Source organism: Temnothorax longispinosus, chromosome 11, assembly GCF_030848805.1.
Source record: "Temnothorax longispinosus isolate EJ_2023e chromosome 11, Tlon_JGU_v1, whole genome shotgun sequence".
Classification (NCBI taxonomy): Eukaryota; Metazoa; Arthropoda; class Insecta; order Hymenoptera; family Formicidae; genus Temnothorax; species Temnothorax longispinosus.
The window spans coordinates 15858892-15886010 of record NC_092368.1 but is presented as its reverse complement, the minus strand read 5'-3'; the positions used below and the strand labels follow the sequence as shown (position 1 = coordinate 15886010).

Here is a 27119-nt window from a genome sequence, read left to right as displayed (position 1 = left end):
GAAGACGAGGTTAGTCCAAAGAATGCTCCTAGTAATAATGATAACATTGATTCTCAAACAATTGTCAAGAGTATTCTTGATGATGTGGTAAAATCCGTGGTGCCATTGGAAGAGGAAGTCAGTTTGGAGAACGGCAGTCCGGAGGACAACGGTGACGAGGCAGCCGCTGAGAATGACAACATGATAACTGCAAAATTCACCCATATGCTGCAAAATGATGCAGTCCTGGTGTTTCGAGCTCTCTGCAAGCTCTCTATGAAACCGCTGCCGGACGACACTCCCGATCCAATATCGCACGAGCTCCGTTCCAAAATCTTGTCGCTTCAGTTACTTCTGGGAATCTTGCAGAATGCCGGTCCAATATTGCGCTCTAACGAGATGTTTGTTATCGCCATTAAACAGTACTTGTGTGTCGTGCTGTCGAAGAATGGCGTGTCTTTGGTGCCGGAAGTGTTCGAGCTGTCGTTAGCGCTGTTCCTGGCGCTGCTCGCCCGTTTCAAGATGCACCTCAAGATGCAGATTGAGGTGTTTTTCAAGGAGATCTTTATGAACATCCTCAAGACCCGTAGCAGCTCTTTTGAGCACAAGTGGATGGTCATACATGCGCTTACGAGGATCTGTGCGGATGCCCAGAGCGTCGTCGACATCTACGTTAACTACGATTGCGATCTCTCAGCAGCGAATCTCTTCGAGAAGCTCGTCAATGATCTCTCTAAGATTGCTCAAGGTCGTCAAGCTCTGGAGCTAGGTGCATCGCCAAATCAGGTGCGTTATAAGAAAGAGGATGACAGGATAGATGTATTATTTGGAACAGAGAATGTTCTTCGAAACAAGCAATATAAAGTTTTGTTTGTAATATTAGTGTCTTGCTCTTTCAGGAGAAATCCATGCGCATCCGTGGTCTCGAGTGCCTCGTGTCTATTCTGAAATGCATGGTGGAGTGGAGTCGGGATCTTTACGTGAATCCCAGGGTGCCAGCCGGATCAGCAACTATTGTCACATCCACCGGATACGACGCCGGAGATCCCGCTACCGCGTTACGGCAGCGCTGGCAGCCTCTCGTCGGCCAACTCCAGTCTCCAGTCTGACTGGCAACAAGGAGGTGCCGGACTCGCCGGAGCAGTATGAAGTACAGAAACAACAAAAGGAGGTATGGGAGGCCGGTATCGAGATCTTTAGTCGGAAGCCCGGCAAGGGTGTGCAGTACTTGCAGGAGCAAGGACTGCTCGGTACTTCGCCGGAGGACGTGGCCAGGTGGCTGCACCTGGACGAGCGGCTCGACAAGACCGCCATTAGAGACTTTCTAGGCGACCATAATCATAACCAGGTGACGAGGAGAAAACAATTGAAATTAATAGACTATACTAATTATAGACATAAATAGCGACCATGGTTGATCAACTCTAAATCATGTTATGATTATTGCGCGATAATTATGTTAATTAATTAAGATAATGACTAATTTTGTTATACCGTTTGCACAGGTAATGTACCATTACATCGATCAGATAAACTTTGCCGAACGCGATCTAGTAACCGCACTCAAGTATTTCCTGGAGGGCTTTCGGCTGCCCGGCGAGGCACAGAAGATCGACCGACTAATCGAAAAGTTTGCCAGTCGCTATTGCGAGTGTAACCCTAACAACGGCCTCTTCACGAGCGCGGATACAGCCTACGTTCTCGGCTTCTCAATTATAATGCTGTCCACCGATTTGCGCTCGCCGCAGGTTAAGAACAAAATGACCAAAGAACGATACATTAAGTACGTATAGCAATTTTTAAAGTTAATTATAATTAAAAAATTATGTTTTACATACATATAATTATTAATATTGAGAAAATTTTATTGTATTTAAGTTTATCTCTCTTTGTTAGTATATTTTTATTAATTTTTTTTTTATTATATTTTATTATTATTAATATTATGTAATAATTAACAATAGGATCTACGATGAAATCGCTGGCAACGAGATTAAGATGAAGTCGAACCCTAATAATAGCCGGCTCGCCGGCAAACAGCTGATATCTAGTGAAAAGAAACGACGATTGTTATGGAACATGGAAATGGAAGTAATTTCTACGGCGGCGAAGAATTTGATGGAATCTGTCAGTCATGTTCAGGCATCATTCACTACGGCGAAGCATCTGGAACACATGCAGCCGATGTTCAAAATGGTCTGGACGCCATTCCTCGCGGCGTTCGGCGTCGGACTTCAATACTGCGACGATCCAGAGATTGCGTCGCTCTGCTTGGACGGTATCAGGTGAGAAAAAATCGGAGAAACGAAGGAAAATAGATTTATACGGCTGTGCCTTTCGTGCTTTATATTATTTATATGTTATATATTTTAGATGCCATTTAGGTGCCATTCGTATCGCCTGCATCTTTCATATGAGTCTCGAGTGCGATGCCTATGTACAAGCTTTGGCAAAAGATTCACCTTGTTGACGGCTAATTCACCAATTACGGAAATGAAGGTAAAGAACATCGATACCATCAAGACTCTCATCACAGTAGCTCACACCGATGGCAACTATCTAGGCAGGTCGTGGCTCGATGTCGTCAAATGCATCTCCCAGTTAGAATTGGCGCAGCTAATAGGTACTGGAGTACGGCCACAATTGCTGGGCTCACCGTCAAAACCGCACTTTCCCTCGCCATTGGCGAATTTCGGTAATCTCGCACACTCTGCCAGTTCGCACCAGACCAACAATCTCAACTTGAGCTCGTTGGACCCCAGCGTGAAGGAGTCCATCGGTGAAATTAAAATTCCATAGATACACACGTTTAGAAATCGGTGTACAATCAATATATGAAGATGTAATGTGTGAGGTAAATGTTTAGTATAACGCTCTCCCCTTCTATTTTCTTAAAACTTTGTAAAATTGTTTATTTCTGTGTATAAAAAACATTCTGAGAAGGAAAATCGTCGCTCAGGTCTCGTTTTTTTAAAATTTAATTTTAAAGTTTTGATGTCAGTAAGGTAGGAAAATGATAATTTACGTTTTTAAAGTACTAAAAAAAATATTTAAAAAACGTTTAAATTAATAGAACAGATCCTTTTTTTCTTATTAAAAAAGTATTTGTTTTATTGATTTTTTCATTATTCACTGGCGATTTAAATTCTTATTTTTGCTGTATTTATTTTAACATTGTAAAAAAAACGTTTTTTTAACATTAAAAAAATGTGTTTTTAATTATTTTAAAAAATTAAAAAATTTATTGCGAAAAATATTACCTCAGACGCTCTTCACGAAATGAGGGAGGTTAAAATTATAAAAAACGTTACCTAATTTTATTCTGTTTGAATAAAATATTTATTTTTTTTGTTACATATGTCTTTTTATTATTATTTAAGTAAATTGCGTTTCAACCGAGGTTTCAACCCTTCTTCCTCACACTATAATTCAGAATCTACACTGTGGACGTGCGGTTAATTGACTCTAATCAAATTACGTAACCAAACTAGAACAGAATTAAAACAGAAGTTTAATAAATAAACTAATAAATGTAAGTTTAATTGTCATTAGTTTATTTATTTATTTAAGGTTTTATCTAAAATTTTACATGATTTACACATTTTTATTTCTTATAAGCGAACTTCACCTTAAAGTGAGCGCAACAAAATGGGTCGCCTCCTGATTGGTTCAACCGCCAAAGCTGCCGCCATTATGCGCAATGCTTCACCTTGTTTTTTACACCATGGTGTAAAGTAAATAGACAGTGACCACACTCCACACAGTCCACACTCCACAGTGTTCAGTCAGTTCGCAGTCGGCGAAGTCGGCCTCAGTATTGGAGTGTTATTTCGCGCGGCTCCGGACGTCGGACAGCCCGGACCCCGGACCGCGATCCGCGGCAGTTTCGGAGACTCGGCCGACTCGGGTATCAGGTAGGCTTCGCGCGGGTGAGGTGTGACGAAGGGAGACACGGATCTCCGTGCCCGGCGCCGTACGTCGTACCATGAGGAGGGAGTGAGATATGCGCTTGAGAAGATCGGCGACGTTGACGAGGACGACGGCGGCGGTGACGAGGACGAGGTCGAGGTCGAGATCGACGACGGCGGCGGCGGCGAAACGCCGACGGATCATCTCTTGACGTTCCTCGCGCCGGCATCTCTCGTTCGCAGCAATCGAGCGCGCAGCGGGCCCACCAGGTCGGGCCAGGCCACCGTTTGCGCCGGCGATGCCGATTCCCGCGGGCGACACGATGATCAACGGCCGCAGCCCGCGGCGCCGCGGCGGCGCGACGCGGTGATACGGCGAACGGCGACCGGGGATCGCGGCGGCGGCTCGGCGCCCCCGCGGCTCATCGCCGTCGTCGTCGGCGGCGTTTTCGCGAACGGTGGGATTTGTCCCACGGTGGATCGCGGCCGGATCGTTCCTGAGACCACTGCTGAGGTAACGGTGCACTTCCTGGTGCTCCCACGGCTGGACAAAAGCGTGTTTCGTTCGGGAAAGTGAGGCGATAGAATTCGCGCAAGTGTGGAACAATTTGTTTTGCTTGGGTTCGAATTAAATGTGTGTAAATAAAATATGATTCGTAATTAATTATTAATTGTAATTTATTACAAATAATGATGGAGATTGTGAGATTGAAAAGTATGAACTCTGAAGAACTTGGAGATGTATTTAATGCTTGCAGAAAAATAAAGAAAGAATATTTATTTGATATAAGTTGATTTTTGAGATAAAAAGAGATTTATGTGGATGTTAGATTTTTTTTAAAAGTAATATTACAGAATTCTCGAATTCTGTCGTGTCGAGAATCTTATATATGATTCAGGTATATAATGACTGCATTCCGATATTCACTGTCAGCAACTTTCAGTACTGAAAATCTATAGTATACGTGACGTAAAATATAGATTTGCAGTACTTACTGACTGTGAATATCGGAATGCAGCCAATATATTAAAAATTGAAAATGTATATTATTCGAATTGTAATTAACGTTATATGATGGTGCTGTTTCTAGTTGTACACACATGAAATGGGTAGCTCTTGGTGGCAGTGCGCCGCGTGTCTGAGAACCCAGGAAGAAGACATCTGCGAGCTACAGCTGAATCACTGTAACCTCTACGATGTACCACCAGATGTGTTCATTTACGAAAGAACGTTGGAAAAGCTGTATCTCGACGCCAATAGAGTGAGTGCCTCGGTCATCATCTCAGAGCGAGTCTCCTCAATAATTATATTGTGCAATTATGACGACACCTAACGTCTCTTTTCGTTCTTTCGCAGATAAGAGATCTTCCCAGGCCGCTATTTCAGTGCCACGAATTGCGAGTACTGTCGCTTAGTGATAATGAAGTTACTACGTTACCACCTGCCATAGCGTCGTTGATCAACCTGGAATACTTAGACCTCAGCAAGAACAGTAAGTAATTAAGTACATCTTGAACTTTATTGTCACATGTACTTAAGATGCATTCCAAAAGCTGCCATCTTGGAATACACAGTGTGTTTTTTCGGATCTAACAATATTTATATTTAACTGCATATTCTTTTATCGCAGGTATAAAGGATTTACCAGACAGCATAAAGGAGTGCAAAAGTCTCCGCTCGATAGATATCAGTGTCAATCCCTTCGAGCGTTTTCCGGATGCTATAACGCATATCGTCGGTTTGCGCGAGCTGTACATAAACGACGCGTACATTGAATACCTGCCGGCTAACTTTGGACGACTGTCAGCCTTGAGGACACTCGAGCTGCGGGAGAACAACATGATGACGTTGCCTAAGAGCATGAGCCGTTTAGTGAACTTACAGAGGCTCGATATCGGCAACAATGACTTTACAGAGCTGGTAAGAGCGCGACTTTTCCTGTGAAATCGTTGTTGCTTTTAAATCTACTCATTTTTCACATGCGTGTCATTTGCATAACGTATAACTTTACAGCATCACTGGACATCCTGAAAAAGACATTTGTGGCAACTTTATGACTTTCCATACTGTACATTTTTATAAGTTTGATATTAACATTCTATTAAAATAAAGTCAGTTTTGAGTGAATTCAAGAATATGATTCTGACATCAATTTTCTTTCCTGATGCTTGGTTTGGTTATATACTATTTGTATGTAAGAAATAAGACATCTTTATATAAAATATTGTTTAAAATATAGTTATTTATACATATCTTTAGAAACAATAAATATATTCAAATATATCTCTTCTCTGTCGTTTAGTGGTAGTAAAATTAGAAAGAAAATTAATGACAATCCAGTAATCTATTCAATTTTTACACTGACTTTTAATTTCAATTTTAGTATGTGTTAGTAGAATGTTATACGGGAGTTACATATATATTATTGTTTTCAGCCTGAAGTTGTAGGAGATCTCATCAATCTCACGGAGTTGTGGATTGACGGCAACGACATCAGGCGTGTTCCGGCGAATGTCGAGCAGCTCTACCGCTTGAACCACTTCGACTGCACGATGAATGCGATACATGCGCTGCCGATAGAGATATGCGGCTGGCGCGACATCGGGATCATGAATCTCTCCTCGAACGAGATGTACGAGCTGCCCGACTCGTTGTGCTACCTGCGCACGATCGTCACCCTTAAGATTGACGACAATCAACTGAACGCACTGCCGAACGACATCGGCCAGATGTCGAACTTAGAGGAGCTTATAATCACTAAGAACTTTATCGAGTATTTGCCGTCTTCGATCGGCTTGCTACGCAAGCTGCACTGTCTCAACGCGGACAATAATTATCTGCGCGCGCTACCCGCCGAGATTGGCAGCTGCACGTCGTTGTCCCTGCTCTCATTGCGATCGAACAATCTGACGCGCGTGCCGCCCGAGCTGGGCCACTTGTCCTCGCTGCGGGTGCTCAATCTCGTCAACAACTGCATCAAGTTTCTTCCAGTCTCCATGTTGAATCTCAGTAACTTGAAGGCGTTGTGGTTGAGTGACAATCAGAGCCAGCCGTTAGTGCCGTTGCAGCAGGAGTTCAATTGTGAGGAGGACATGATGGTGTTGAGCTGCTTTATGCTGCCACAGAAACCGCGGCAGGACTTAGAGCGTGAGTATCCATTATTTCCACCATTTTTGGCATAAAGTTTTGTTTAATTTATTCATGGCTCTAATGTCTCTTCACTAATCTCGTGCATCAGAAATTGCTTGAAAATCTTCCAATAACTTATAGAAAAATAATTGCATCTCTTTCTGTAACATAGCTTTATTTATATCTATATACATATATCTGAACTAATAAAGAATCGGCTTCTTGCTTACCTCAGTTACACTATTACAAAAACACGCTCTATCTGGCTTATTAACTAACCATGAAATGCGATATTTATTCACGCTGCTAGTAGAAGAGGGACAGGAAGACGAGGAATGAAATGGTAAGATATGAAGAAAATGGTATTGAATAGTGCCTTCGTTGAAAAACATCGCACACGTTCGCGCCAGCATTTTATTAATATAACCCCTTTTACGTTCACCGTATCTTCGCGTAGTGTTATTTATAATTTCAATTGTAGAAATGGCGCAGACCGCAGGACCGATTTCGAGTTCGATCATCGGAAACGGCAAGAGGATATGTTTCGCTGCTGAGGTAGATTCCGAAGTCCCCAGGCAACTTCATCGAGCACCGACCCCCTATCCCAAGGAGCTACGCAATCTCGCTAGACACGCTCGTAATCTGCATCATCAGTCCATTCACGATCAAAGAGTAAGTATTCGTCGCTCGTTTGCGCGATATTTTTTTTGCCAAGCAATAAAATTGTTTAGCCATAAACGAATTCATGATATACAATATTTATTTTATATTATTATATATTTTCTTAGGTAAATATTGAAGTTTTGAACTTTATGTCGTTATGTATATACATTTTTTTCAATTATATGTATATACATATATGTATACACACAGTATTAAATTTTACATTAAATCTTTTACAAGAGCCACTTGAAAATCGCAACAAAGTTATAAACAGATGGCACTTATACATTGTAGGAGCACTTGGTAAAATAACAAGACTTCGCCGTTTTTATCAAATATTAATGTTTAAGGTAGTCCTTTCATGAGAATAAGTATTAGATAGGTACTTAAATTTTATATAAGTTAAATATACAGTAATAAGGGGCATGTGTACGAAAAATCAGGTGAGGTTATCGACACTTTACAAGAAATAAGTCATTCTAAATATGCGTTCGCGGAGCATGCTATCCTTGTTTACATCTAATGAACGAGAAAGATAGAATGATGCAAATCGCCACGCCCGAGGTTTTCAACGGATAATACATGTATGTACTTAGCGACCAGGTGAATACATTATTAATGTCTTAAAATATTCCTTGACCTAACCTGAATCGAGTCCAACCGCACTACTATTGTGATATTTTTTAAATTAGTAAATAATTAAGTACGATTAAATCGTGCGTGTAAAATAATATTTTATATTATTATAATTATTGGGATGTTGCAATATGTTTGTTTTTAATTACCTTATGGGATGGACTGTTACTTGACTAGGTGCTGCGAAAGGACTACCTTAATGTCAAAGAACGGTGTGAAATTGAAATTGGTAAATAAATGATGAACCCGGCAGCATGCGGTAAATTCTCAGGGTCGCCACATAGTCGCCACAAGTCATACGTTAAACTGTTAAATAGAAAGTTCGAGCTCTTCTATGAACACGTGTAAAGTTCTAATTTATTCCATCAAATAGTTTATTTTCTATAGATTTTTGTGTACGAATATCTGCGTGATTTTTGAAAAATGGATATTCCCGAAGTGTGTGCTGTAATCAAGTATTTTGTGAAAAAAGGCTTATCAGCAAAAGATATTCATACTGATATGCAAAATACGTTAGGGGACACTGCTCCTTCGTTTTCAACTGTTTCGAGGTGGACTACTAAATTTAAACAAAGTCGCGAAAACGTAGAGAATAAACCTCGCGGTGAATGTTCAAAAAATATGACAACATTGATAACCCCAGAATCAATTGAAAAAGTTTTAAATATTATTTTGATGGATCCCCGACTAAAACTGTCCGAAATTGCTGAGACTGTGGGCATCTCAATCGAGTGTGCACTAAATATTTTAGCTGAAGAATTGTCTATGAAAAAGCTCTATGCAAGATGGGTGCCATGTTTGCTAACGAATGATCAAAGAGACACGCGGATTACGATTTCTCTAAAATATTTGGAGCACTTTCAGAAGAGAACGTCCGAGTTTTTACTCCGATTTGTAACTACTGGAACCTGGGTTTACCACTATTCGCCAAAAACAAAACAGCAATTGAGACAGTGGATACATAGCGATTTTCCGTCATCAAAAAAGGCTAAGATAGTTCCATTGATTGAAAGGGTAATGATAACGATTTTCTGGGACGCTGAAGGTATTTTATTGATAGATTACCTTCCAAAGAATAGAACTATAACTGAAGAGTACTATGCTGACCTTTTAGGTCGATTAGACAAAAATGTTCTTGAGAAAAGACCAGGTATGGCGAACAAGAAAGTGGTTTTATATCAAGACGAGGCACTCCCCTATACAAGTGCTGTTTCAATGAATAAAATCCAGGAATTAGAGTACGGTTTGTTGGAATATCCTCCTTATTCACCTGACTTAGCTCCGTCATACTTCCATTTATTCCCATTGTTGAAGAATTTCCTTGCTGGGAAGACATTTTCATCGGATGAAGAAGTGAAAGAGACAATTGACAGATATTTTGCATCACTTGACAAATCGGAGTTTTATACAGGAATAATAACCTTGCAGCGTAGGTGGTTCGAGTGCATTCGTGTAAAGGGAAATTATGTTGAAAAATAAAAATAATTATTAAATAAACTTCTAATAAATAAGGTACAAATAAGAAAATCGCAGGTTTGATCTTATTGTTACCAATGCATATTATTATTTTTTTTTTTTTACAGAGCACACCTTTGTCTACAACCTCTGTCGATCGTCACACGGCGAAGAACTACAGCAAGAGCAACAGACCGGCTGATCCTGGAGCGGCGGAGCACTCGATGTCCGAGGAATCATCCGACGAAGCGAACAAGACCGTGCTGGCGAAAGAGAAGAGCCCGGACATCCGCGAGGCCAAGTATATCCGCAATCCCACATCCGATTACATCGCAAAAGCGCCAACGGTGGCTGATTATGTCAACTCCACGTGGAAGCCGGACGAGTATTCGAAAGCGAACACGGCGAAGATCGTGGAATCCGAGAAGTTCATCGAACCCTATAGGACGACAATGTCCGTCGACGCGACAGACGGCAAGTACGGCGAGCCAACGCGAGTAGCCGTCGCGCCGAAATCGTGCGACGTACCGCCGGCTCCGCCGCCGTATCACATTGCGGCGGCGTTCTCCAAAAAGGCCGCCTTTTTCCAGCAGTTTAATAATCGTACGTTATCATCGTTCACTAAAACCAATAAGTTAAAAATCGTACGATTCTCTGTAAAGAAATTTTATCCGCAAAATCGTATGGGTAAAAAAGACGATAACGTTAAGATTACGTGTGGATCATCTGTATAGTACAGTATAGTTGGTAAAAAAGGAATTGATATACTTTATCTTCTACGGGATGATTTTACGTGAATAATATTACGATAGAAACGTTTTGCAGTATTTATTTTTTGTGCACATATTTTCTTTATCATGTATTTCTATCATTTGTAGACAGCTGACGTTTAAACAGGAAAAAATTAAAATCTAACGTGAATCTTCGTTTCTTTTTAGCGATCGAAACGGATGCGCATCTGGTATTACCTTCATCACCTTTCAACTCGCCCTTAAATTCAGCCGGACCGTTACCGGATGTAACGAAACAGAAAAACTTTGATACGAACGCGGAATCGGCGAAAGCTGAGGAATGCGTGTCCGTGTCGTCAGGCGATCGGGCAAATCTTACCAATTCGTACGACAAGCCGATGGATAACGGACGAACGAGTTCTCTTGATCAGACCAGCGTGGACCAAAGTTGCACGCCGACCTTGAATTCCGGCGCCGATCCCGAACAGAACGATCGCGCTCTTAAGCCGAGCAAAATTCCCGTTCTCAAAGCGAAACACGTGGAGAGCTCGGGTAACGACGCGAGCTCGAGCAGGAGTCCATCAAGGGAGGAATACGACGCGAGCAGAACGTTGAGCGCGTATTCTGGCATACCCACGTCGCCGGTTACGGGGAAGAAGTATCGTAGTCCGTTATCAGCGCTCGATCGATCGAGGAAGCTGACGAACGGAAACGCCTCGAGCAACAGTTCGTGTGATAATACCAGCGCTCCGACGAACGAGGCGACGACGAACGTCGCTCGGGCGAATGCCGTCACTCCCGTTCAAACGAGCAGGAGCATCATCGACGCGTCGAACGTCACTTCACCCATTACCGCTGTCGCTAAGGACGAAAGCAGCTCGAGCCAAGACATATCGAACCACAGAACGAACGGCAAATCTCAGGACGACACGAACTTTGACGCCGAAAGTTTCAAGGAGCACACGAGTCCTATGTCGAACGAGACACCAAACTCGAAGAGGAAGCCGAAGTTCAAGTGGATGTTCGGCCCTCACAAAAACGCGAATGTGGTAGGTATTCTGATTTATGAAGGAATTTAGAAAATGGAATTTATGTTTTATGTGAAATGTTATTTTTATATAAACACACAATTTTTGAATAACATACTGCAAGGAAACTTTATAAAAATATATCTGTACTTTAGAAGTAAAGAATTGTATATTTTCCATTATTATAAATTTAGAGAAAACAGATTTTAAAGTTTATTATTTCTATGAAAATTTCTAATCCGTCTTTTTCTAAACATTGTATCTTAGGAACTAGTAATAATGGACACATAAGACTCTTTATTATTATATACAATTTAAGCTCCTGGTATATTATAAAAAGTAAATTAATTACATTTTGACAAAAACTAAAGATACGACTTTTTAACTCTAAGGTACAAATGTAGGAAATAAAAATAAAAAAGTAAAAGTTCAACTTATTTTATATATAAGTTGAAAGACTAAAGAAAATTAAAGATTAATTTTGTCAAGATATATCCATGAAAAAAATAAAGTAATTTCTATAACTTTATGAAATTTTCTGTAGTTGAAAAAGCAATTTACATCATTATAATGATAGCTGTAGGTATATATTGATTTTTCTAATTCTAGTACATTTCTTCGCAGCTGCCCGTTCAAGTGAAGAAGAATCCAGGTCTCGGTTTCAGCATAGCTGGCGGGGTAGCGGGTGCAGAGACCGTACGTGTAGTCATGTTAATTTACATTGAATTTTATTCGCGCATCAAGAGATATCTGAATATTCACGAGGCTTTTGTTGCAGGGAATAATCGTGACGAAAGTGAATCCCGATGGGCCAGCTCAGGGTACTCTTCGGCCGGGAGACAAGATTCTGGAGGTGGACGGCATCGACTTTACCAAATCGGATCACAATAACGCTGTCGCCGTTCTGCGTGCCACCGGTACTGTTGTATCTATGATGATAAGTCGACAGCAATGATTGTAAGTTATTGGTCGCGACTTATCATTATAGATACAATGTGGAACTTATCATCATAGATACGTGGTGGAACAAAGAGGAAGAAAACCTTTTCTAATTCTTTTAGTAACTACAACTAGAACAATAATGTCTTTCTCGAAAGCTCTCTAATTCCGAGACACATCGACTAATCTGCCAACATTATCATCCACACATTCGGACATCCGTGTGTTTCGATAATAATGTTGGTAGATTAGTCGATTTATATCTATATCTATATGCGTTCCCCACGACGGGAGTGCCGACAATGTGCCAGAAAACAAAGTACTATTTATTATCCATATACATAACATATTGAGAAAAAGATATATATACTATGCATATATAAATATATACATATATTATATATAAACAAATTTATCTGTAGACAGGCCAGACGAGGTTCCCATAGGTCCCCGGCGGTGTAAATAAGTGTCTCGATTGTTCCCGCGTATCGAAGTGTACGTTACAGATATTTCCAGGAGATGTTTCAACGACAAAAACTTCGCTTTTGAATTTACGATTGAATTTAGAGTCTTTTTTCCAACCTAGAATGCTAAAATATAGACGGTTTTTTAATTATAATTTTAAAAAACCAATTTTGAAGAATAAATAAAAAAATTTTTTTTTTAATTTGGACCTTATTTAATGAATCGGGAATTGTAACAGAAATTTTTAGTTTTGAAATTAGAAAATATTTAAAAATACATTTTATATATAAGAAACATTAAAATTTTTATTTTTATTATTAAATACCTTAATTCTTAAGATACTAAAGTGTAATATTTGAAGGTGAGAGAGTGGTGATTAAATTTTTATTAAGATAAAGTTGGCTTAGAACTTTTTAAGGGATTTATAGGTGATTTTTGTCGGAAATATTACACGAAACATCCCATATGTATTTTCATCGTGAGATATATATAATGTCATCGCGCTCTTTGTTGTAATCGAATCATTTGTAACGTGATCCGATCGTGTACAGCGATCTTTATCAGTTGTTGACTATCTATAGTTGTTGTTATTGCATACGGCAAAGCTATAAATTCTATGATTCGGACGGATATTATAAAGAGGATAGCTCCGAACTGTTGTGAGTCAAGTGGAACCTCGGATTGTTCAGCCGAATGTTCGACTACGAACGAAAAGTTCGTTGTCTTTGCGAGATGGCAATTCGAAATAATATCTGTAGATAATCAAGCATTCAGGGTTATTGATAATAATTGCGCCTCACCCTGTGGGATTCTCGTCACTCTCTTGTCTGGTAGGAGAGAAAAGAAAATATTCTTCTATGTGCCGTACTTATATTGATAATAATGTTTATACTCGTATCAGTGTCAATCCAAGGACGTTCAACAATTGCGGCGTTTATTATCTATGGATATCTCTCGCATTTACGCTCTTTTTAGATTTATCCCATATCGCGAGAGATCGCTGTTCGATCGTTAATTAATCCTTAAACACTGGCGCGTACTTTCGTGACGTTAACGAAGGATATATCCAATCCTTCGGTTATTACATTGAAGGTCCATACAAAAGGAAATCTCGTATATCGTTTAACTCTTTAATTAATATTCGATGTATCCGTCAATTATAAAACATGATAAAAATTTAATCAATAAAATTTTATTAATAAGGTAAGTAACGTTTATAAATTTTATGAATCGCGTGTCTGTTATGTATATACATATATGTATTTGTTATTATTTTATACGTGCACGAATACACGTATATGTAAATTTTATAAAAGTTCCACATTTCGCGCCAGTGCTCAAGGACCAAATGGATGTATACGTGTATTGTTATTCGATCTTTTTTATTATTATAATGTTCTTAGACTGTCGAGACCCCGAAACGCCTTTCGGAATTAACGCGACTGATTTAGCGACTAATTTGGCAATTACTCGCGTTTCCTCCGTTTATATCTCGTTGAAGGAACAAATCTGTACCTAGGAACCGTTTCCCGCGACGATTGTTAGTCGAACGTGATATTGCCGAACGACGGCCGAGATAAGACTTTTCCTCTTATCACCTTTCTTTTATCGGCATGGCTTTTGTCGATGCCAGGCCGATAGAAGAAAGGTGATAAGAGGAAAAGTTGCGGTGGAGAGGATAAGAGGAACGTAGGACTGAAAAGTGGCAGCACAAATGAAATCGTTATTCGGTTAGGGTGTATCATTTTAAGTGATTCAGCTGAATATCTCTTAAAGTAAAAGAGATTGGAAAAAATGTTCCAGACCAAAGTTGTATGGTTTCAAGGGGTACATAAGATGGTGTCATTAGTTTTACTTTAAATAGTTGCTTGAAGGTCACGTAAAGGTCACCTTCAATTTTTTAAATAGAACCACCTACTTTTTATTACATATTCTTGTAGCTTATCTCGAGGGCTTTCCAAAACACTATAAGAAAATATTTTTTCATTAAGAACTTTTGGAATTATAAGGCTTGAAAGTTCTATAGTATTTTGACATAAAATACAAAATATCTTGTAAAACATTAAGTTTGCGGTAATGTTACCTTAATACTTTTATGCACAGAATAATGAGACGAATCAATTGATATGAAAAAAAGACAGTTGCTTTTAAGAAAAAGTATGCAGATGCGTGTTGCAAATTACATATTTTTTCTTAAAGGAACTATGCTTTTTTTTATACCACGTGATTCGTCTCATTATTCTGTGCATAAAAGTATTAAGGTAACATTACCGCAAACTTAATGTTTTACAAGATATTTTGTATTTTATGTCAAAATACTAGAACTTTCAAGCCTTATAATTCCAAAAGTTCTTAATGAAAAAATACTTTCTTATAGTGTTTTGGAAAGCCCTCGAGATAAGCTACAAGAATATGTAATAAAAAGTAGGTGGTTCTATTTAAAAAATTGAAGGTGACCTTTACGTGACCTTCAAGCAACTATTTAAGGTGAAACTAATGACACCATCTTATGTACCCCTTGAAACCAAACAACTTTTGTCTGAAACAATTTTTCCAATCTTTTTTACTTTAAGAGATATTCAGCTAAATCACTTAAAATGATACACCCTGTATATATACATTATACATATATATATATATATATATATATATATATATATATATTAAGCGCATTGTTATAATCTAAACCAGTGTGAATGCAGGACTATTTACTGCGTGCCAGGCGTTCCGCATTTTTTCTCTGTTCAAGATTTCTTCCACGAATCTTCTGAATCTCGATTTTATTTATAAATATGATGCGATTAGTCCCTTCTATTTATCAATTTCCAGTGTAATTTTATCGCCAAAATTGATTTCTCTAATTAACGATAATGCGATTAACGTCAAGCTATTTAATATTATTAATCAGGATGAACCTATCGATTTTTATTACGAGTCTAAAAGGTCCCGTTAATTGAAAATTATTTCAAAATGCCAATCTAAACAACAGAGAAAAGATGCCGAAGATCTGGGACTGAGTGTTAGTTAATTAATTGTTGTTATTAAGTTAGTGTATGTCTATTTGTATCTTCGTTCTTCGTCGGTGTTACGTATCATAAGATTTTACGGCACTGCATTCGTACCTAGTCAGAGATAGCAAAGGTTGATCAAAAAATTCGCCCGTCTCTCTTCCCTCGACTTCTATACTAATAGAGAAAGGACGAACGCTTTCTTGATCATCCTAATAATTATTATTAGAATTATTATTAGAATGTTATCAGAAGAGCGGGATAAAGTACGTGTTAACTGACGGAGAAGTTTCCACTTTCATGGACCACGAACACACATATTATACTCTTTTCTACTACTCTAAACTAAACAGACTGACTACCTTTTGGATATCTATTACATGTTTAACGGCATTTCCGACTAAGACGGGTTTGGCGGTCACCCCGGGACCTATTGGGAGGCCCAAGTATAACGAATTTATACTTGGAATTGCGTTTAGATCTGATCTTTAATGAGAGAATTTTCCAAAGGGTTTTGTATTAATTATCTCGCAATAATTGCGTTTGTCGGACGGGCGCGCAAGCCGAACCCGTCCCGCACGGAAACGCCATAAGCGACGCTCGCTATCGGTATCGATCGGAGTGAATTGCGAATTTAAGATTGAACGCATGACTGAAACTCCGAGTTATACCCATGAGTGTATATACAATAAGCAACTAATTGCGTGTATGTAAACAAACGTTGTGAGAAAGCAATCAAGTGGTCGTACCATTTTACTTGCGATGCGTTTTGTTTTTTTTTCTCTTGATTTTTATCGTGTCAAACGAATTTCGAGGCGAACCGAACTCGTCTTTTTTTGTGCCAGAGTGTTTCTTTTTTTTTCTTCGATGATTCGATGATTGACGCGTTAAACATTGCGTTTCGCGACGTCCGCGTTTATCCGGAGAACGATTTGTCTCTATGAACGGTACAGCCACTTCGTTAGCGTACGTTAATTATGGTTGTCACGTATGAATAATTTATAGTTTGTAACAGTGATCTATGTACAAACAGATACTCACGTTCTACCGGACGTCGTCTTCTGATATACAATTACTATTGCATTTTGAATATGTTAGTAGAAGATGTCTGACCTTTAACGAGAAGTCCTAGTTGGTTGTGCAGCAATAAATTAATATTTACGTACAAAGCGTTTGAGTATTTGTAGCATTTTTATGCATCTCTCCATATAAGCACCCTCTCGATATTACGTCGATCGATATTACGTATCGGTTCGTATAAATGAAATAAGGGAGAAAAAATCCTCTCCCTTTTGTTGAATCGTTTGCATATATGTCACGTTGCGTTCTGTTGTAAAAAGTTCCAGTTTAACAAAACGTTTTTATAAGACGCAATAATAATTATTTTATTTCGTGCACACGAAATTAGTCAATGATGAGATAAATTGATATAACAATAAGACTGATGTCTCTTAAAAACATTCGGAACGTAAAATTGACAGAGTGGAAGTAAAACGCGGCGAATAGAAATATAAAGATGTAAAACAAAGTATAAAACATATTAATTACATCGCTATGTAAAGGAACGTGATTCTCTTTCGCAAAGGTAGTTTCCGCGAGATAATAACTTTTTTTCCGTGGCGCGGTAGATTCGTGGAAACGTGACAACTCGAAAACTCTATGGATAATTTTAAAGTTGGACATTGTATACTTTTTTAGAGTGGCGAATCACTCGAAATGCACAGGCTCATTTTTCACTTTCCGTTAGACTTGCATTTCACTCGATTTTAGTAATATTTCACTCTTCGACTTTTAGAGAGTATAATGTAGACAGCTTCACGCGTCGATCAGCAGATACGCCGGATTCTCCACGTACTGCTTCCACAGATTGGAGAACTTTGCCACAGTTACGCCATCGACGACGCGATGATCCGCGGACCAGCTGACCGACATTATGCTGGCCGGAACTACATTTCCCTTGTCATCGAATCGTGGCAGCTTCTGCGCCTTTCCGAATGCACCGATTATCACTTGAGGCGGCAAGATCACCGGCTTCGTGTACGTTCCCCCGACCTGTATAGAAGTTGACAGTCGATTAAGAGATGCGAAGAATACGGCAACAGATAAAAATGCATGAATATTTAGAAAAAGAAGATAAGAAAAGAAAGTGGCAGGAAAGAAATCAAAGCTTTGGACACGTGATTTTAAAAGTGAAATAAAATTTAACATCGTTAAAGATTGCATTTAGCGAAACCGCGTTGCAGAAAACCGCCACAGACACAATTTATATTAACCCTCCGTATGTAAACGTGGGTCAACGGCGTCCGATATCAAAATGATATCTGCTTGTAACTGTAAAACTCACAAGCCTGCCAGAAAATATTAAATAAACTATGTTTATTTAATAGAATGACCATAAAATCGTCAACTACAATGTTTTGTGATAAAATCTGAATTTTTTCAAATTTTTTAAAAATACTTTAAGGTAGGAAAAAATAGCGTCGAACATGAATAACTCACATTTATACTCCGAGGGTCCTAAAAAAAGCTTAGATACGGAGGGTTAATTTACAATTTATCTCGATCATGATTTTTTTGTCTTCTGATGTGCGCGCACTCACCACGCCTATGTTGGACAACGTAAAAGTCGTGCCGGTCAGATCAGCGAGCGGAATCGACGACTTGCTACCGCACTCCTGAAGTCTGTTGAGTTCCCGCGCGATCGCGTGAACGCTGAGATTCTGCACGTTCTTGATGTTCGGTACCACCAGGCCCTCCGGAGTGTCCATGGCAATGCCGATGTTGTGATTGTCCAGGACCATCAGCGTTTGGCTTTCCTCGTCGAGCCAGGCATTTAACTTGGGGCACTGTTCTAACGCCAGCGAGGCCGCTTTTACGAAAAACGGCAAAAGAGTCAGAGAGACGCCCCGTTCCCTCAGAGAGTCCTTCACTTCGTTTCGATAGCGCATCACTTGGTTTACGTTGCACTCGTCGCTGTAGACGAAGTGCGGTATGCTCTGCGAGAAATTCGTGGTAAAAATAAAGTTACATTCTGATGAATGACTCGTTTGTTTATAAAAATACAAGAAAAATATATTTATTGGAAGATATTAATTGTAGGGACAATTAGCAATCAGGATTGTAGAAAATTAAATTTGAAGAATTCAAAATCAGACAGAATTAAAGAAGAGAGAAAGGGAGAATTAAAGCCCAGAATATTACAAATAGAATTTAGTGTCTACAAAAGAAAGATTCTAGGATCTTTTAGACTTCACGAATAAAAGAAGTTGCTACTAGGTAACTGTTTTTTCAGCGTCTCGGTGACTCACCAAAGATTTCGTCATAGTTTTCCACATGTGTTTCGAGTATCCTTTAAGGCCGACAGTCTTTCCCGTCACATTCGTGAACGATAAAGCTTCCGTTTTAACTTCTGTTCTAACTTTCGAATCCGCGGAAATTTTCTGTAAATGTGCCAGGATGTCCTCCTTGAGCACTCTTCCTTCCTTGCCAGTCGCTGTTACGTCCTTTAACTTTATATTGTTCTCTTTAGCTATCCTCCTCACCGCCGGGGTTGCCAATACCTTCCCCAAGATGTCCTCTGACTGCCCCATCTGACTGACTTCATCCATTTCCCTCTTTTTATTCTCCCAAATGTAAATCTTTTCGTCTATTTCCGTCTCCTTATTCTTCGAATTGTCAGTCTCTTCGTCTATTTCTCTCTCCTTAGCTTTATCAGTCTCTTGATTCTCGGCGCTCCTTACGGTTTCTTCCGTGTCGTCTTTTTCGCTCGTAGATTCGTCTTTCGAATCGTCCTCTATCTCAATATCACACAATGCCGAGCCGACCATCGCGACGTCGTCTACCTTGTAGTGGAGAGTCTTGACGAGACCATCGTACCGACTCGTGATTGTTACTGCGGCTTTGTCACTCTCCACGTCACAGATCTTGTCAAACTGGTTCACTCGGTCTCCCGGTTTCACGTACCTAAAAGGATTTTGCCGAATTCAGAATGAAGACAAAAATATTTTGGATTATTTAAAAAATGCTGAATTAACTCAAACAATTAATTTATTAAAAATTAAAGAGGTTTCTGAAATTAAGATTTAAAAAACTTGTAATATCAAATATAACTTCAAATCAAAATTAAATCAAAATTAAAAAAGCTTTTTCACAGCACTTCCTCCTGAAAGTCCGATTTTCGATGCCTGTAGAGCGAGGCGAAAGGGGCCAATTTCACGCTGGGTTTACTTTCCTGCCTTATAGAGAAGAAAATTGATGACGTAGCGGGCAGAAAGTAAAGTAGCAGGAAAATACATGACCTATATACTATTTCATTGTGAAAACTATATTACTTTCAATGAATAAAAAAATTATTACTACTTCAAAAATTATTTAAAACTATCGATTTGGAATTCTTTTTTCTTAATAAAGTCACTGAATAATAAGATAACTAATAGTACCTATTTACATAATATCTCTAAATTAAATTCCAAATTGTCAATCAAATTTAGTGCAAAAATTGAAATTATTTATATTTTTCTTTTTGAAATTTTATTATCATTCAAATTTTAATTTTGTAATAGATGGAAAGGCTTTCACCCCCTACATCTCAACACCGGAGCTTTGCCCATATGAACCCCGCGTTACTATTTTTTTCTTTTTCTATTTAACGATTAACGCACGTACAAGCTATATGAATCAAACACCAAACGCACATACTTTACTAAGCATTTAAAAGTCGAACATTTCCATTAAATTGTTGTGAAAAATATCGTGTAGACCATGGATCGAAGGCTTTTCAGACTCATATGTGATTGCCGCCCTCGCCTTCGGCTGGGGCATTGCAATAAACTTCACATTCTGAAAAACGTAGCCTTCTCCTTTTGGTGCACAATATACTATACTACTCAATTGAAATTTAAAAAAGTTCTTGATATCAAGTAATTTGTATATCGGAATTAAAGAAAGCTTTTGTAATTTGAATTAGAAACACTTGTGATACCAAATAATTTAGGTATCATAAATTGAAGGTATTTGTTTCCTAAGGGACCACTACTTCGTTCGAATAAACTTGAAATTCAAACTCGAACGATTCCGCGAATTCGGATAAACGTATCTTTTAATGTATACCGTTGTGCATCGTGAAAAGACATTCTTCTACAGATTATATCAAACTTTTTATGTACCATTCTTTCACTGTGACGTCTCGAATTCCCTCGCCGATGTCCGCCAAATTGAAGGGTATCACTCTACCGGAGCGCAACGAGCTTGCAGACAAAAGTCGACGTAGTATCGAGTAGCGCGATCGTTCAGCCTACGCAAACAAAAGTTCCGCCGATAATAAAAATAGTAATAACAATCACGATGTTGGGCGCGACAAGATAAGTAAGATATATAGCGGAACCCAGGGCATAATAAACTCTGTTTAAACAAGTTTCAAACATATTAAAAATTATAAATAAATGAACTTAGTTTTGCATCAAAATATTCTTTGTAATATTCACTATAAGAAAAACAGAAGTTTTACTGCGAAAGAATAGTTGAAAAGGACGAAATTATTGTTTTATTAAAAGCAAAACAACTTATTGTTTGATTTAACTTTATGCTTTTTATATGAGGTATAGTGCGATGTATCTCACAAAACTCGTTTTTTTCTCAAATATTAATGTCCAAAACTTCTTAAAAGTGACTGATTAGAATACACAATATATGTAGGAAAATGTATCTATTATTACACTATTGATTAATAATTTATTAATAATACTTTTCTTATTACAATATATATATACATTTTTCTTATTAAAATATAAATGAATATTATTAAAATATAAATAAAAATAAAAATGTGTAATAATTTGTGATATCAATATATTGCACAGCATAACATATATACTGATGATACAGCACATAAAAAAAAATATTTTAAGAACACAAGGCACATATGTATATCATATCAAGCTAGATCAATTACATCAAGGTTTTTAGTATGGCTTTTATATTCATCAAAGAGGAGCAACACAGGAGAAATTTTTAAAAGGTTTTGCAAAATCTATGAATTTCTTCAACTAAGGCAAAAAAAAGATTTTTATTTATCCGTCCAGAAGGATGAACTTCCACCCATGATCTTGGGGGTGAACCAGTTTGGAATTCTTGTTGCATTCGTTTCCTTGGAAACATAAACATTATAGATGACATATTTATCAGTGGCAGATATGCCAACTACCGCTATGACTGTTTTCCCTCGTTTAGCAGAAGTTACTGTTCTTACGTCATTTAAATGATAATTTTAACACATATTAAAAATAAAGAAATCAAATGGATATTGCATTCAAACATTTTTTTAAAATGCCCACTATAGGATTGAAACCATTCCTCTCGGCCAGTTGAAAAGCCTCCATATGACCTCAGTTCTGTGAAACTTAGGCCGAAAAATCTTTGTTCCATATGTTAACTATAAATTTACAGAGCTCATTTTTTTGTCCCTTGGTAAACACTGCTTTAAAAGAGCCTGGTTTTCTAACTTTGATTACTTTGTCCTCTCACAACTGTTCTTCAATTTTTTAACGTATCGTTCTAGAGTCGTTTTAGGAACTTTAAACTTAAGAGAAGCTTTACGATAGCCCATTTTTCCCTCGACGACAACAGATATAGCTCTATTCATCGACTGTTTATTCCACTTCTGCCTCTCGGTTTTTTTTATATAATTTCGAACCATCTATAGAAATAATAATAATATTACAGTACCAATTAATATAGTAGAAATTATTTTATGTCACACGTGCGTGGAAAGTGGCCCATTCCGCGCGCGACGCGCGCGTGATAGACCACTTTCCACGCACTTGTAATATAAAATAAAGTGTGTAACACGTGTTAAGTTGAAAATTGGACGTGCGGGTGATTGCATTCGCCTCCGGCTCGTACGTCCACTCCGCACGTCCAATTTCCATCTTACAGCTAGCACTTGTTACACAAATAACTAATACGTATCACTTCAATGTTATCTTTAATTATAATTTACCGTACGTTGTTTCTATTAACTCTACACAATTATGAAAAGTCTTATAGAATGGTTACATGCTCGAAGAATCGTTAACTTCACTTCTCCACAACGCATAATCCCACAGCCACAACGCATCACAGCTGATCACAGCGCACCCCCCAAACTCTATGCCTCGTGGACGAATGCCCCGTAAAATGTTCGTTTATGCTCTTAAATGTATAAGTTTATGTTAGGTAATATAAATCATCACAGATAATCGATATTTGCACAGGTACTTTACTAAATTGACAAGAAAAGATTGTTTAATAACGTAAATGTACTTACGGTAATAAAAAATAGAATTGCTTGCCATATATGCAAATGTATCAAAGCATAACGTATTCAGTCGCAGAGAGCATATAGTGGACGCATTATAAATAATCAGTAGCATATCTTCCAATTAAAAATAATATGACGACTGATAATATAACACCTAGTTAGAGACATCTAAGAGTAATTTTGAAATATTACATTACATGGCAACATCTCTGTAAAAAGTTATCGACCATTATGTCTCGTGGTCCCGTTATGTCTCAACGATATTTAGCAATCCACAAAAAGAACAATGCAAGTTAGAAGGCAAGGGGAAGAGAGAAAACAAGAAAAGAGATGTCTTGCGAATTGGCAAAATAATGTAAAAGAAAATAAAGATAAACACTAGAAATAACAATTAAAATATATATAATAAAATTGAGGTGTTCTCTTGATTTGCAAACCGATTGGGATAGATCGGGATAAACGGTGTATACTATATAACTTTGATCGATTCGAAAACAGTACATTTGTTTTATTTGCAGTAAGGTATTTTCTTGCTCCGTTGATTTATTGCTTTATTCGTTTGTACGAGCTGTTCCACCTGTATTACATTATCTCTTTCTTTAATCCTGGGAACAGTCACTTGGAATGGTTTTTACACCCCAACAGCGAAAAAATAAGACTCTCAGTCACAATAGTTTTCTTCACTGACTGAGAATTTATAATTATATATAAAATATGTCTATATATGTTTTCTTTCTCTTGTATAATCTGTTTGTACACACAAAATAATAAGAAGAATTAAAAAATAATTTAAAACATAATTTTCGCATTATTTTTTTGAGGGAATATAATAATCATATATAGGCTGCATTCCGATATTCACTGTCAGTACTGCAAATCTATATTTTACGTCATGTATACTTTAGATTTTCAGTACTGAAAGTTGCTGACAGTGAATATCGGAATGCAGCCATAAATATGTAATAATCGTATAAAATATAATTATATATAAAATATTACCTATATAATCTCATCGCAATTTTACTTTTTGTAAAAAAAATAACACAAAAATTATTTTTCTAATTATTGTTCAATTATTCATCTTATTGTTTTTTATACATATAAATAAAAATTATAAAGGAAGTAAATATGGACATATTTTAAATATGATTAGATATATATGAAAAATTTTTTCTCGGGTTTTGACTTTTAATTAGGTGTAAAAACACCCTAAGTGATTGTGTGTTCACGCAGAAAAAAACTTAGGTAACTGTTCTGGGTTAATAATTCTCGAGTTTCCTCAGCCGAGAAAGGCCGTATAGTTTACTTTCCAATTATCGCCATTGTACGGAGAAAAACGATTTGCCGATACAGCAAGATATTTAACTCATATAAATACATAACAAATTTTATTAGTTATTATAGATGATAAAAATATTTATTGAGAAAATTGATTTTATTTGTTAAAATAGAACCGCAAATTATTTTGTTCTAGTAGTAATAAAGCTCTTCCATTTCGTCATTTTTTACTCTCCAATTTGGCTTTGTTATCATACCGACGTTCTACCAGCGAATTCTTCATTTTCTATTTTCCAATTTAGTTTTGTTATCATACCGACGTTCTACCAGCGAAAATTTTATTGTAACAGCAATACACACTTGCTATGGATACGCCGCGTTTGTTTTAATAAACAAACAAACTGTTTGCGTTAACGAGATATAACATGTTTTCAAACAAATTTACTTAGTAAAAATTTCTTTACACTGCCAACAGAACATATTTCACTGGAATTAATTCTATACCTTCGCGTAACACAATAAATAACACAATATTGTAAAAAAATATCCCAGACTTAGAAATTTACTAAATTCACAAAGTCAAACTTTTTTTATCATTTGGATGCTGCACAAATTGTTTCATACTTCAAAAAGAACTTGCTTATCTTTATCTAAAAAATACACAAAATATTATCGATCTTTATTTAATTGTAAATAATGTAAATTATTAAAAAGAATCATAAAAATTGATTTTAGGAGGCTCAAATGATTAAAAATCAATATTAGTAAAAATTGAGATATATGTATATATAATATTAAGGTATAAAATATACATTCCACGTGAGTAATATAGAGTTAATTATCAAGCATAAAATGTTCAAAATATAATAAAAATCAATCATGGATAAATTCGTTCAGCCTTTATACGAGCTATTGTTACGCTAATATCGCGGAGATATGTTGTTTATAATCTTATGCAGCACCGAGTTAATTAACTAATAATCTAATAATTACAATTTTTAATTGCAATTAGTAGATTATTATGAGTTATTGTAGTAATTTATATATTAGCAAGTTTTGCTAACTGAGTGTATTGCCCAGGGCAACGGATAAATCGTACTGAAAAATTAATGGTGTAAATATGCGAGACAAAGACAGCATGTAATTGTTGTAATTAATAAAATACCACACTTCCTAAAAGTCCCGATTTCATCACACTGGGTGTACGATACTCAGTGTACTTTCAATTATCAATAACTCTTGACGTGGTGTTCTAGGGTTAAAGACCTTGTCATATCACGTCTTTCGTTAAGATCGTAACGGCGTAACTGTCACTTCGTCAAAATTCGTCAACGACGATTTTGAAGAAAATACGTTAACAAAGTCATTAGGGACCAAAAAATTAAAAAAAATCTGGACGTTAAAAAAGTGATTATAGTGTGCAACTGTATATAGTAACAACGAATTTTAATGGCAGCTAAAATTCACTCAGAATTGGTTGAGGTGATTTTATTATCCACCCGGTTTTCTGAAAGGTTCTGTCAACGAAGGACTTTTGCTTTTAAACTTGCTGCAGTTCGAGCAGTTCGAAGATTACTTAGATTACCGATACGCTATTATCTTCTCGTGACAAAGACCGGTCGCCGAACAAGGCCGAAAAATCGTTTGTTTAAAAAGTGACATGACAGCGGGACGCGTTCTTTATTCGTTCTTCATTCTCGGTTCGCTTCGCGACCACTCGCAGCGTCAATATCGGTGTCAAAGTTCAACCCGGCATGTGGCCTTGTTGATAGCAGCGATGCGGCACGTGGTGCATTCTAATGAAGCGCTCTCTTTTTACTGTTCGTTCTCTCTTCTTACAATTAAAGGAAACTAGATTTCCTCCAAATTAAATATTACACTTTGATCGCTTTTCGCTTCTTCCATGCGTGTACTTATTAATAAAATTACATTCTTCTTCTTTAACATAGGGGCTACGTCTCAAGATCGAATAGCAATCTTGCTGGTCGAGTTAATCGCTGGTTAAGTTAATTGCAACTTGGTAGCCTTTAGCATTAGAGGAGAGAAATTGAGAAACGAAATTATAAACTTTTATGATTTATATAACTAATTGGTGATATAATATGTGGAAGAATATATGAACAATGTTACAATAAATTCCTTGTAAACTTAATACGCAATACTAAATTGTATATTAATTCAACAATAATTGTATATTATAACGATTCCGAATGGAAGAAATTGAAAGGAAAAAAGGCTCATTTTTTAACGCATTATAACGCATGCAAGCACCAAAATCGGTCGCGTAGGCAGCCGATAGAAAAGCAGCCTCTGTTAAAATTTACCGAAGGAAAATGAGTCCTCTTCACTCAGCAAACCGTCGCGAATGCTTGTACCTACCAGTCGCACAGCCGTCAACATTCGCCAGGAAAGAGCCATCAGCTGGTTGGTCTGAATCGTTCGGTCGGTTGAGGAGAAATGTAATAAACTCCGAAGTACGACTCGGATCGCGGGAGTTCGGGAATTGTCGTGTTCACCGATATGATACAGGCGGTCGTTATCATACGAGTGTCGTGTCGTGACACGAGCGAGGCCGAAGAAACGTGTTTATTCGCCAGATAAT

General features: G+C 37.5%; 3 protein-coding genes and 1 pseudogene across 8 annotated transcripts; 3 read left to right on the top strand and 1 right to left on the bottom strand.

Annotated features, from left to right (window-relative positions):
• The first annotated feature begins 41 nt into the window (after positions 1 to 41).
• LOC139821341 (brefeldin A-inhibited guanine nucleotide-exchange protein 2-like) lies at positions 42 to 1238 on the top strand. The gene is made up of 2 exons (XM_071792326.1): positions 42 to 765; positions 879 to 1238. The coding sequence occupies exons 1-2, from the start codon at positions 181 to 183 to the stop codon at positions 1086 to 1088; spliced, it is 795 nt and encodes a 264-aa protein (XP_071648427.1). The 5' UTR covers positions 42 to 180; the 3' UTR covers positions 1089 to 1238.
• Positions 1125 to 1772, top strand: LOC139821418 (brefeldin A-inhibited guanine nucleotide-exchange protein 2 pseudogene; annotated as a pseudogene).
• Lap1 (leucine rich repeat containing protein 7 lap1) lies at positions 1591 to 17111 on the top strand. Of its 6 annotated transcripts, none has more exons than XM_071792319.1 (12): positions 1591 to 1727; positions 1944 to 2264; positions 2353 to 2478; positions 4979 to 5149; positions 5245 to 5380; positions 5519 to 5808; positions 6324 to 7035; positions 7499 to 7689; positions 9900 to 10374; positions 10710 to 11551; positions 12140 to 12226; positions 12309 to 17111. In XM_071792319.1, exons 2-12 carry the CDS (start codon positions 2052 to 2054, stop codon positions 12483 to 12485), a joined length of 3420 nt encoding a protein of 1139 aa, XP_071648420.1. In that variant the 5' UTR covers positions 1591 to 1727; positions 1944 to 2051; the 3' UTR covers positions 12486 to 17111. The 6 variants fall into 6 exon arrangements, with proteins under 6 accessions (XP_071648420.1, XP_071648421.1, XP_071648419.1 ...); XM_071792320.1 differs by having other exon boundaries at positions 1622 to 1762; positions 12155 to 12226; XM_071792318.1 differs by having other exon boundaries at positions 1622 to 1762.
• Positions 17098 to 27061, bottom strand: Dbct (Dihydrolipoamide branched chain transacylase E2). The gene is made up of 5 exons (XM_071792325.1): positions 26897 to 27061; positions 21108 to 21235; positions 19251 to 19905; positions 18543 to 18938; positions 17098 to 17994 (listed from the first exon to the last, which is right to left on the bottom strand). Exons 1-5 carry the CDS (start codon positions 26933 to 26935, stop codon positions 17758 to 17760), a joined length of 1455 nt encoding a protein of 484 aa, XP_071648426.1. The 5' UTR covers positions 26936 to 27061; the 3' UTR covers positions 17098 to 17757.
• Between the last annotated feature and the right edge of the window lie 58 nt (positions 27062 to 27119).